The sequence below is a fragment of the Ranitomeya variabilis genome, chromosome 4 (genome assembly GCF_051348905.1).
Source record: "Ranitomeya variabilis isolate aRanVar5 chromosome 4, aRanVar5.hap1, whole genome shotgun sequence".
NCBI lineage: Eukaryota > Metazoa > Chordata > Amphibia > Anura > Dendrobatidae > Ranitomeya > Ranitomeya variabilis.
Genome location: NC_135235.1, coordinates 207,874,848 through 207,888,222, shown reverse-complemented (window position 1 = coordinate 207,888,222; position 13,375 = coordinate 207,874,848). Strand labels below are relative to the sequence as shown.

General features: G+C 44.0%; 1 protein-coding gene across 1 annotated transcript in view; it reads right to left on the bottom strand.

The window, feature by feature from the left end:
* Positions 1–352: 352 nt before the first annotated feature.
* LOC143768623 (insulin-like growth factor 3.L) overlaps positions 353–13,375 on the bottom strand; it is a 31,657-nt gene continuing 18,634 nt past the window's right edge. Inside the window, exons 2-4 of the mRNA XM_077257267.1 lie at positions 12,597–12,771; positions 3,143–3,271; positions 353–831 (exon numbers count right to left, since the gene is read on the bottom strand). Of these exons, the coding sequence (XP_077113382.1) occupies positions 818–831; positions 3,143–3,271; positions 12,597–12,771 (318 nt within the window). The 3' untranslated portion in view covers positions 353–817. The remainder of the gene's footprint in view (positions 832–3,142; positions 3,272–12,596; positions 12,772–13,375) is intronic.

Genomic DNA, 13,375 nt, shown 5'->3' with positions numbered 1-13,375 from the left:
CACACCTCCTGGCACACTACCTGCCACACCTCCCAGCACACCTTGTGGCACGCTACCTGCCACACCCCCAGTACACCTCCTGTAACACCTGTAACACCTCCCAGCACACCTCCCCAAACACCACCTGCCACTCCTACTGAAACGCCACCCGACACATCTCCGGGAACACCTTTGCAAAATCTTTTGGAACACAGCTCTGCTCTGTCAGTTAATAATAATTTTATTCATATAGCGCCAACATATTCCGCAGCTCTCCTTCTTTACCTTACCCAGCCACAGCACATTCTGCTGTAGATTATATGAGCATTTTAGAACACTGCTATGTATGAAAGCAAAAAAAAAATCCAATATATAATTTATGGAAAATCTAAATTTAATGAAAGTAGATAAAAGTATATTGGGGATAGACAAATATTCGGGGGAAGGTTAACAAGAAGGGGTGTTGAAAGGAGGATATACCTTATAACATTACAATGGAATGGAAAACAGTATTCCAAAGACATTCCACTTATTAAACTAGGAATGAAGCGTAATGTCAAATGGGCTGGTCCAATACCGGGGGCACAGCCTTCATATTACAGCCAAGTCCATACCAGCAGCGTTCATTATATTCACTGCTAACTGTCAACAGCATGGCCAACACATCTTCATCACACGGGGTCAGGAGAATACTCTGTTCCCTTTATTTTGTGAGATTTTCTTCCCAAGTTCTTCCCCATTTATTGCACTTATCCATGGCGGCAAAAAGTTCCTCTAGGCTGGATTTCCTCGATCATCCTGGAATCAACGTCAAACTCAAGTAAAACCAAGAAGGTCTCTAAGATTTTTGTTCTGCAAAAGGTAAAATAAAAAGGAGATTAAATATAAATCCTCCGGAGTTGCAGTTTTGTTAGAAAATGACTGTTCAAATCATGCACAGGTGCTCGGTGCACTCTTGGCACTCAGTGATTTTTTGGTGCTTGGTGAACCCTGCGCTTAGTGCACTCGTGGCGCAATCTTTGCACTTAGTGCACTCGTGGCATTCAGTGATTTTTTTTGGTGCTTGGTGAACTCTTTGCTTTCAGTGCACTCATGGCATACTGTGCTCAGTGCAATTGTGGCGCTCAGTACTTTTTTGGTGCTCAGTGCACTCTTGGCACTCATGGCGCTCAATGAACTCATGGCACATTCTTTGCATTCAGTGCACTCGTGGCTCACACTTTGCGCTCAGTGCACTCTGCGCTCAGTACTTTTTGGTGATTGGTGAACTCTCTGCTTTCAGTGCACTCGTGGCACACTGTGCTCAGTGCAATTGTGGAGCTCAGTACTTTTTTGGTGCTCGGTGCACTCTTGGCACTCAATGAACTCATGGCACATTCTTTGCGCTGAGTGCACTTGTGGCTAACCCTTTGTGCAAAGTGCACTCTGCGCTCATTACTTTTTTGGTGCTCGGTGAACTCTTTGCTTTCAGTGCACTCATGGCACACTCTTTGCACACTTGTGACGCTCAGTACTTTTTTGGTGCTCAGTGCACTTTTGGCAGTCAATGGCGCATACTTGGTGCTCAGTGAACTCATGGCGCACGCTTTGCTCTCAATGCACTTGTGGCTCACGCTTTGAGCTCAGTGCACTCATGGCGCTCAGTACTTTTTTGGTGCCCAGTGCACTCTTAGCACTCAGTTCACTCATAGCGCATACTTGGTGCTCAGTGCACTCATAGCGCACGCTTTGCTCTCAATGCACTTGTGGCTCACTCTTTGAGCTCAGTGCATTCGTGGCGCTCAGTACTTTTTTGGTGCCCAGTACACACTTAGCACTCAGTTCACTCATGGTGCTCAGTGCATTCATGGCGCACTTTTGGCACTCCATGCACTCCTGTAAAGCCAGAGCTGTCAATCAAAGAAGAGGAGGGCAGAGATGGATGCAAAACAAGCGCACTGTACTGCTCGGCCACACCAAGGGTGCAGATCATATGCGTTTGATTTGAACAGTCATTTTGTGCTTAAAGACTCCCTTTAAATTTTCCAAAAGTAACAACAACTAATAGATATACATTCTGGCTACTCTGGGATACCACCTTTCCGATAACCCATATTGTCTATTCTAGTTTTGTAGGGGTGGAATAGTAGTCATCAAAAGAGACGTAAGCTGCACATGAACATTACATGACATTTGCTGAACTCTCTGATTTTGCCAGGATCATGTAACGTGTCGAGGAATGCCCTGAGTTGAGCATGCATGTATATGACTGATATGGGAAGAATAGTTCTAAGCTTGTAAAGAAATATGGCTGCCAATATATATCTCCTGGTGGTAAAACATTCTCTTTCAGTATTCATTCCAAAACCAGAAATATGTCACGGATGGGGCATGTCAACGGGAGCTATCTTGGGGTTCCTTGCTCCGAATCCGACCAGAGAGGATTCCCATGAGTCCCTATAAAGGTGGGGATTGTTATACAGTCAAAGGTCTTGGGATAAGAAAGATAATCTGCTTGTGTAAAAGGTTATTTGTCAATAATTCTAAGAACTAGACCCTTGAGGCAAGTGATGACTCCAAGGTCATCTCCAAATTACGTTGTCCTTGGCTGGACCTGTTGGATACGGCCACTTTTATGCCAGTGACCATCTCTGGTGCAATTCCGGAGGAGGTTCTAGAGGTCCATGGCTCCCCCCGTGACGTAGGTGCTGATGGGTCACCACTATATTGGTGTTCCTATGAAGGCTGGGCTTCATACAAGATCCGTATTTGTAGTCTCTACCGTAATACTTATATATTGCTGTAAATAATACAAGCTCAGGTTTAACGGTCCCTCAGGAAGGGGGGGACCAAAAAAAGTCACAATGTAAGAAAAACATGTACAGTATATTACTTACCGGTAATGTGTTTTTACGGAACCCATGACAACACCAATGATATACTGTAAGGGTGCTGTCATGGGTGATAGGAAACAGTTTTGGGGGTTTTTTTTATAAAAAAAATTTGAATCACACCCAAAAATAAGCTATAACTCGTCCAACAAAAAAATAAAAAATAAAATATGGAAATATATATAAAAAATAAGTTCTGGCTCTTGGACAAAGAGGAGGAAAAAAATGAAGTGCAAAAAATAAATACATAAAAAAATGAAAATTGGATGTTTAATTAAAGAGGTTCTACTAACCTTCTCTAATAGTAGCATTAAAAATTGGAGCGGCACAGTACGATTCCAGTATAGCAAAATTACATCCGCAGAAGCAGCACTCCTCCACTATCCCGGGGCGGGATCTGCTGCGGACAGAACCAGGTTTACCTAAGAAAAGCAAGAACATAAGAGCAGATATAAAATAGAGCAGAGACATTATCACCGCAGAGGCTAGATCGTATGCCTAAAGGACGCTGTATGGGAATATACTGGGTTCTTGGGGACCTATGGATCCTTTGTGTGTCAATCATGAAAATAAGCCTGATGTGTGACCTGACCCTTATGTGCATGGTCAGCTCTACACTTTCTGTAATTATAGCAGAAAAGCTTTGCACCATCTCACAACACATTATAGAAAAAAAGTGTTATTTGCCATTAAAACCTGCAGCTGTCACTAGAGGGCGCATATGAGCTTACTGTGCGCTTGTCATACAGGCTCAATAGGTACAATAAGCTCCTAAGCGCCCTCTAGTGTCAACAAAACCAAAGCTCACACTGCTATAAAGGTATTTTCAAGGGATTGGGTCATCAGAAAATGACCTGTTTAAAGGTTTTTATTTTTAACTGGGCATTTAAAAAATATATATATATTACAATCTTTAGAAAAAAAATAATAGTAATTTTGTAATTTTTACACCGGCCACTGGGGCTTTTATAGACTCTGACTTCCTGATGTTGCAGAAAATAACACATGCACATTAGCTGCAATGAAAAGATGTTGACCCAATCCATATTGAAGCATTGTGAAGGTTAATTTACTAGGTTACAGCGGATTTGGTATCATCAAAATATGATGGCTAAAGTCAATCACCATAGTAAAATTAATTATTATTAATTATTGTCTAAATCAAATGTTCGTGCTACATGGACTTTGAAAAAAATGTCAACATTATTTTTTTTTCTGATCGCAACCTTTATTAGAAAAAGAAAAGAAGAAAATATATACTTTTTACTTTCGGATATACAGTGAGTATGGAAAGTATTCAGATCCCTTTAAAATGTATCCCTCTTTGTTTTATTGCAGCCATTTGGTAAATTCAAAAAAGTTCTTGTTTTTTCTCATTAACGTACACTCTGCACCCCATCTTGATTGAAAAAAATCAGAAATGTAGTAATTTTTGTAAATTTAATAAAAAAAAGAAAAACTGAAATATCACATGGTCATAAGTATTCACACCCTTTGCTCAGACACTCATATGTAAAGGCCCCGTCACACTTAGCGACGCTAAAGCGATCCCGACAACGATACGACCTGTCAGGGATCGTTGCTGCGTCGCTATGTGGTCGCTGGTGAGATGTCAAACAGTGAGATCTTCCCAACGATGCAGCAGCGATGCGGCGACCTGTAGCGACCTGTCGTTGGTCGTTGTGACCCTGTCACATGGCAGCTATTATGACGATTCAGACCTCGATGAGGTGTCTGAGTCGTCAACGAGGTCGTTGGTAAGGTGTCAAACACAGCGATGTGTGCTACCCAGCGGGACCTCAACGATCAAAAAAAGGTCCAGGCCATTCCGACACGACCAGCGATCTCACAGCAGGGGCCTGGTCGCTGCTACGTGTCAAACATAGCGAGATCGCTACTGAGGTCGCTGTTGCATCACAAAACTTGTGACTCAGCAGCGATCTCGCTAGCGACCTCGCTTAGTGTGACGGGGGCTTAAGTCACATGCTGTCCTTTTCCCTGTGATCCTCCTTGAGATGGTTCTACTCCTTCATTGGAGTCCAGCTATGTTTACTTAATCTGATAGGACTTGATTTGGAAAGGCGCACACCTGTCTATATAAGACCTCACAGGTCACAGTGCATGTCAGACCAAATGAGAATCATGAGGTCAAAGGAACTGGCCAAGGAGCTCAGAGACAGAATTGTGGCAAGGCACAGATCTGGCCAAGGTTCCTACAGAATTTCTGCAGTACTCAAGGTTCATAAGAGCACAGTGGCCTCCATAATCCTTAAATGTTAGAAGTTTGGGACCACCAGAAGTCTTCCTAGACCTGGCCGTCCAGCCAAATTGAGCAATCTTGGGAGAAGAGCCTTGGTGAGAGAGGTAAAAAAGAACCCCAAGATCACTGTGGCTGAGCTCCAGAGATGCAGTAGGGAGATGGGAGAAAGTTCCACAAAGTCACCTATCACTGCAGCCCTCCACCAGTCGGGCCTTTATGGCAGAGTGGCCCAATGGAAGCCTCTTCTCAGTGCAAGACATATGTAAGCCCGCAGAGTTTGCTAAAAAAAACGCACAAAGGACTACCAGACTATGAGAAATAAGATTCTCTGGTCTGATGAGATGAAGATAGACCTATTTGGTGATAATTCTGAGCAGTATGTCTGGAGATAACCAGGCACTGCTCATCACCTGCCCAATACAATCCCAACAGTGAAACATGGTGGTGGCAACATCATGTTATAGGGGGTGTCTTTCAGCTGCAGGGACAGGACGACTGGTTGTCATTAAAGGAAACATGAATGCGGCCAAGTACAGAGATATCCTGGATGAAAACCTCTTCCATAGTGCTCTGGACCTCAGACTTGGCTGAAGGTTCACCTTCCAACAAGACAATGACCCTAAGCACACAGCTAAAATAACAAAGGAGCGGCTTCAGAACAACTCTGTGACCATTCTTGACTGGCCCAACCCAATTGAGCATCTCTGGAGAGAACTGAAAATGGCCGTCCACCAACATTCACCATCCAACCTGACGGAACTGGAGAGGATCTGCAAGGAAGAATGGCAGAGGATCCCCAAATCCAGGGGTGAAGAACTTGTTGCATCATTCCCAAGAAGACTCATGGCTGTACTGGCTCAAAAGGTGCTTCTACTCAATACTGAGCAAAGGATCTGAAGACTTATGACCATGTGATATTTCAGTTTTTCTTTTTTAATAAATTTGCAAAAATTACTACATTTCAGGTTTTTTTCCAGTCAAGATGGGATGCAGAGTGTACATTAATGAGAAAAAAATGAACTGTTGTGAATTTACCAAATGGCTGCAATGAAACAGAGTGAAAAATTAAAGGGGTCTGAATACTTTCCGTACTCACTATGTTCAAGGGGATTGTAAACACTGATCATTATATAGGCAGTGTGACTAAAGAAGATGGAAGGAAGCAAGAAAATAAAAAAAGGAGAATAGATCGGTGCATTAATCAATGTGTGATCATCACGTAAGTAAATACTGGAATGTTTTACAAAGGGGTGAGAAATATGGAAGGTTCCGTAATGGAACTCTTCAGTGATCCAACTGATACATGCGGATGAGGCTGGACCTCAGACATCGAAACAAATGTTCTTATGCCTTCCCGAAAAGAAAGACATTCCAGTTGTCAAAACTTCCCGGCAATCATTAGGGGCGACCACGTAACACATCCTTCACAAAGTACAAACATTTCCACAAGACGATATTTCACTTACAACAGTAAAAATGTTGTATATATGTTGAAACGTCCTTGTGGGATGGTGTACGTGGGCCAAACATCGAGGGTTGTTATAGTGGGGTGTTTGTTTTTTCGCCAATTGAAAGAATATTTCATAAAAAAAGTTGCATTTTTCTATTATTCTGATATATATGTTGGTGTCATTTCAATTTGTTGAACTGCATTGTTTAATTCTTTGAGTATTGGATCATTGTATTATTTGAGCACCATATGTTGGTGAGTACTGTATGTTTTTATTATTTGAGCATTGGATAGTGTTATTATTTTAGAACTGTGTGTTGGTATTATTTGAGCATTGTATATTTTTATCCCTTGAGCATTGGATAGGTTTAATATTTGAGCACCATATGGTTTTATTTTTTGAGCACTGTGTGTTGGTATTACTTGTTCAAAACATATTGGTTTTATTTGACCACTATAAGCTTTTATTATTTGGGCTCCATATGGTGGAATTATTTGACAACTGTATAGTTTTATAATTTCAGCACTGGATTATTTTATTAATTGAACACCGTATGATATTATTTGAGCAGCACATGTTCGTATTATTTAAGTGCTGTACATTGCTATTACTGGAGTATTATATGTTGGTTTTACATGCGCATCATATGGTTTTATTATTTGAGCACCATATGGTGGAATCAGTAGCGTAGCTACTGGGGGGCAGAGAGTGCGAGCGACCGAGGCCCGGAGCTCAGAGGGGGCCCATCCACTATGGGGCCCCTAAGCAGGTGGGGGGGCCCGTTGCCAGCAGTGGGTCCCCCGCCTGTCACCGCAAGGTCAGCTGTATCGGCATTTAGCCGATACAGCTGACCACATTGATGAGGGAAGGAGCGCTCTGCGCTCCTTCTCCCATCACCCCCGTCAGCGCCTGACGTCACTGACGCCGACACTGACAGTGGACGCAGTGACGTCACCACCTGATGCCCGCTGTCAGAAGATGAGCGGGAGCTCGGAGCACCACTGGAACAAGGAGGAAGAGAGGTGAGTATTTATTTATTTTTTTATGGGTGCTGTCTTATACTACAGGATCTGCCTATGGGGGGCTGCCTTATACTACATGATCTGCCTATGGGGTGCTGCCTTATACTACAGGATCTGCCTATGGGGTGCTGCCTTATACTACGGGGTCTGCCTATGGGGTGCGGCCTTATACTATGGGGTCTGCCTATGGTGTGCTGCCTTATACTACAGGGTCTGCCTATGGGGTGCTGCTTTATACTACAGAGTCTGCCTATGGGGTGCTGTCTTATACTACAGGGTCTGCCTATGGGGTGCTGCCTTATACTACAGGGTCTGCCTATGGGGTGCTGCCTTATAATACAGGGTCTGCCTATGGGGTGCTGCCTTATACTACAGGGTCTGCCTATGGGGTGCTGTTTTATACTACAGGGTCTGCCTATGGGGATGCTGTCTTGTGCTATAGAGTCTGCCTATGGGGAGAGAGGTGAGTATTTATTTATTGTTTTTTTATGGGTGATGTCTTATACTACAGGATCTGCCTATGGGGAGCTGCCTTATACTACAGGATCTGCCTATGGGGTGCTGCCTTATACTACAGGATCTGCCTATGGGGTGCTGCCTTATACTACAGGTTCTGCCTATGGGGTGTTGCCTTATACTACAGGGTCTGCGTATGGGGTGCTGAAATTATACTACAGGGTCTGCCTATGGGGTTGCTGCCTTGTACTATGGGGTCTGCCTATGGGGTGCTGCCTTATACTATGGGGTCTGCCTATGGTGTGCTGCCTTATACTACAGGGTCTGCCTATGGGGTGCTGCCTTATACTACAGGGTCTGCCTATGGGGTGCTGTCTTATACTACAGGGTCTGCCTATGGGGTGCTGCCTTATACTACAGGGTCTGCCTATGGGGTGCTGCCTTATAATACAGGGTCTGCCTATGGGGTGCTGCCTTATACTACAGGGTCTGCCTATGGGGGGCTGTTTTATACTAGAAGGTCTGCCTATGGGGATGCTGTCTTGTGCTATAGAGTCTGCCTATGGGGAGAGAGGTGAGTATTTATTTATTGTTTTTATGGGTGCTGTCTTATACTACAGGATCTGCCTATGGGGAGCTGCCTTATACTACAGGATCTGCCTATGGGGTGCTGCCTTATACTACAGGATCTGCCTATGGGGTGCTGCCTTATACTACGGGATCTGCCTATGGGGTGCTGCCTTATACTACAGGGTCTGCCTATGGGGTGCTGCATTATACTACAGGGTCTGCCTATGGGGTTGCTGCCTTATACTACAGGGTCTGCCTATGGGGTGCTGCCTTATACTACAGGATCTGGCTATGGGGTGCTGCCTTATACTATGGGGTCTGCCTATGGGGAGCTGCCTTATACTATGGAGTCTGCCTATGGCGTGCTGCCTTATACAGTACTACAGGGTTTGCCTATGGGGTGCTGCCTTATACTACAGGGTCTGCCTATGGGGTGCTGCCTTATACTACAGGGTCTGCCTATGGGGTGCTGCCTTATACTACAGGGTCTGCCTATGGGGTGCTGTCCTATACTACAGGGTCTGCCTATGGGGTGCTGCTTTATACTACAGGGTCTGCCTATGGGGTGCTGCCTTATACTACAGGGTCTGCCTATGGGGTGCTGCCTTATAATACAGGGTCTGCCTATGGGGTGCTGCCTTATACTACTGGGTCTGCCTATGGGGTGCTGTCTTATACTACAGGGTCTGCCTATGGGGATGCTGTCTTGTGCTACAGAGTCTGCCTATGGGGAGTGCATTATACTATATTGAGGACTATCTGGTGCATTATACTATATGGAGGCCATCTAGTGGGCCATCGTACAGTGTGGGGATTACAGTGAGGGGGCCATCGAACAGTGTGGGAATTACAGTGAAGCGGCCATCACACAGTGCTGGAGCCATCAAACAGTTTGGAGGCTAATAAGGGGTCAGTATACTGTGTATAAGAGAGTATCATACTGTGTGGGTGCATTATACTGTGTATAAGAGAGCATCATGCTGTGTATAGAGGAGCTGTTGGGGAGGAGACTCAGGACATTAGTCAATGTGAAGTGGACACTTATTGTTATAGGGGAACTCAGGTTACTGTGACTATTAAAGGGGCACACAGGACAATATTACTTTCTAGGGGGTAAAATGTGTTTTCTAGGGCACTTGCTCCCGGAATTACTATATTATAGAGGAGTGCTTTAGAATTTAGATGGCACAGAGAACCACACAGCAGGTGCAGTAATAGGGACACATACGACAGCAGCGGCTCAGTATTGGGGTATCAGGTGCAGTAATAGGGACACATACGGCAGCAGCGGCTCAGTATTGGGGTATCAGGTGCAGTAATGGGGACACATACGGCAGCAGCAGCTCAGTATTGGGGTAGCAGGTGCAGTAATAGGGACACATATGGCAGCAGCTCAGCATTGGGGAATCAGGTGCAGTAGTAGGGACACATACGGCAGCAGCGGCTCAGTATTGGGGTATCAGGGGCAGTAATAGGGACACATACGGCAGCAGCGGCTCAGTATTGGGGCATCAGGTGCAGTAATAGGGACACATACGGCAGCAGCGGCTCAGTATTGGGGTATCAGGGGCAGTAATAGGGTCACCTACAGCAGCAGGGCCCAGTATTGGGGTATCAGGTGCAGTAATAGGGACACATACGGCAGCAGCGGCTCAGTACTGGGGTATCAGGTGCAGTAATGGGGACACATATGGCAGCAGCAGCTCAGTATTGGGGTAGCAGGTGCAGTAATAGGGACACATATGGCAGCAGCTCAGCATTGGGGAATCAGGTGCAGTAGTAGGGACACATACGGCAGCAGCGGCTCAGTATTGGGGCATCAGGGGCAGTAATAGGGACACATACGTCAGCAGCGGCTCAGTATTGGGCATCAGGTGCAGTACTAGGGACACATACAGCAGCAGCGGCTCAGTATTGGGGCATCAGGTGCAGTAATAGGGACACATACGGCAGCAGCGGCTCAGTATTGGGGTATCAGGGGCAGTAATAGGGTCACATACAGCAGCAGGGCCCAGTATTGGGGTATCAGGTGCAGTAATAGGGACACATACGGCAGCAGCGGCTCAGTACTGGGGTATCAGGGGCAGTAATAGGGACACATACGGCAGCAGCGGCTCAGTATTGGGGTATCAGGGGCAGTAATAGGGACACATACGGCAGCAGCGGCTCAGTATTGGGGTATCAGCAGGATGAGGAGTTTGTGCAGGTTGGGAATAGATGGTGATGGGGCTGGACTATGAGAAGTGAAATGTGTCTTTGTTGTATTCTCTGCAGGCGAGTTCCGGCTGGAAGAAGTTGTCATGTCGGTCTGGGCCAGATGGAAAAGACGGGAAAAATGAACGATTCCATCAGAGAACATCAGCAGTAAGACATTATCTGTAACTGTGCTGTGATCACTTATATGTTCTGTAGGGCTGGTATCTACCACTGACCATATGGCGGTAATATCCATGTTGGTCTTTATATAGAGATTATCTTCAGTAACAGCGCGGTCATCTGCTGAGGTTCTCCTCCACTATTAGGGCGCGTCGCCCAGCTGTAATCAAGGTTACCTGGTTATGGGCCCACTCAGAAGCTTCGCCCCCCCCCCCGAACCAAAACCCTAGCTAGGCCTCTGGGTGGAATTATTTGACTACTGTATGGCTTTATAATTTGAGCACTAGTTTGTTTTATTACTTGAATACTGTATGTTCGTGTTATTTAAGCACCGTGTGTTGGTATTACTTGAGTACTGTATGTTGATTTTATTATTTGAGCACTGTATGTTGGTTTTATTATTTGAGCACTGTATCTTGGTTTTATTATTCGAGCACTGTATGTTGGTTTTATTATTCGAGCACTGTATGTTGGTTTTATTATTTGAGCACTGTATGATTGTTTTATTATTTGAGTACTGTATGTTGGTATTATTATTCGAGCACTGTATGTTGGTTTTATTATTTGAGCACCGTGTGTTGGTATTATTCGAGCACTGTATGTTGGTTTTATTATTTGAGTACTGTGTGTTGGTTTTATTATTTGAGTACTGTATGCTGGTTTTATTATTTGAGCACCGTGTGTTGGTATTATTATTCGAGCACTGTATGTTGGTTTTATTATTTGAGCACCGTGTGTTGGTATTATTATTCGAGCACTGTATGTTGGTTTTATTATTTGAGTACTGTGTGTTGGTTTTATTATTTGAGCACTGTATGATTGTTTTATTATTTGAGCACCGTGTGTTGGTATTATTATGCGAGCACTGTAGGTTGGTTTTATTATTCGAGCACTGTATGTTGGTTTTATTATTAGAGCACTGTATGTTGGTTTTATTATTTGAGTACTGTATGTTGGTTTTATTATTAGAGCACGGTATGTTGGTTTTATTATTTGAGTACTGTATGTTGGTTTTATTATTTGAGCACTGTATGTTGGTTTTATTATTCGATCACGGTATGTTGGTTTTATTATTTGAGCACTGTATGTTGGTTTTATTATTCGAGCACTGTATGTTGGTTTTATTATTCGAGCACTGTATGTTGGTTTTATTATTTGAGTACTGTATGTTGGTTTTATTATTAGAGCACGGTATGTTGGTTTTATTATTTGAGCACTGTGTGTTGGTTTTATTATTCGAGCACTGTATGTTGGTTTTATTATTCGAGCACGGTATGTTGGTTTTATTATTTGAGCACGGTATGTTGGCATTTTCTTTAGTATTGTGAGGCACTGTTTGGCATATTATTTTTTCAGTGTGTGATGGTGGTGGCATTGTATATTACCGCTATTTGTATAGCGTATGACAGCACACCATGGAGTTTGTAATCCAACATGCAAAGTCTATCTCTACCGTGACAAAATATCTAGCATATATGGAGAGAGGTCTATTGATACAGCTCTACAACGTCCACATCACACGACTCAGTATCCTTCCAGCTGTCACAGAAGAATTTAAGGTTCCAGATTCGAGAATAAAATAAATCTAGATCATATTAAAAGAAATACATACTGACATGGAAGCCTCGGTTACCGCAGATGAATTGCAGCATGTCCACCAATTCCGAGCCACAGAGCATCTCCCGGGAGCGAGTCCTCAAGCAACGAGTGTTGGCGACTCCCACGTAGAGCGTAAACACCAGAGACAGACAAAGTATCACCTGACTGATAGTGAGCAGTGCGGCCGTCTAGGAAAGGTGAAAAGTGTCAACGTTATAGGTAAACATATCGAGGCAAAGGTTAGCCAATTAATACTCCGATTGTGTTACTTTTCGTCATCATATATTGGGCACATCCATCCCGTTGACTCCTCGCTTTAGAATTGGTACCAATGGTAATGGGAATGTCGCTCCAATCATGCGCACTCACTGTCGCCCCCCATCTTATTTAATGTGGGGAACAGAGGTGACAACTGCTCTGGATTTCTGGCTCCTTTAAACCAAGATTACATTTCGGTCCAAAAACTTTGTAAAATGTTTAGTAAAAATAGGACACGTGGAGCGCCAGTGTTCACCTATGCTATCCATTTCAAAAATAGGATTATGTTCTATAACACTGCCACCTAGCGTGAAAAAAGCGTAACTAACTACGGTGAAAAATATCTGGATTTGACTTGAATTAGTCTTGGCCATAAGCATGAATCATCTAGGAATTGAAAGCTATTGTTTCTATGTTACAAACAGTCATCATGGTATAAATAGTATATGTGGGTCCCACGTTTGGGATAAGCACCCATGTACAGTATTCGGGTTTGATAAGAGATAGTTTTTTATCTGGTGTAAATGCCGCTGT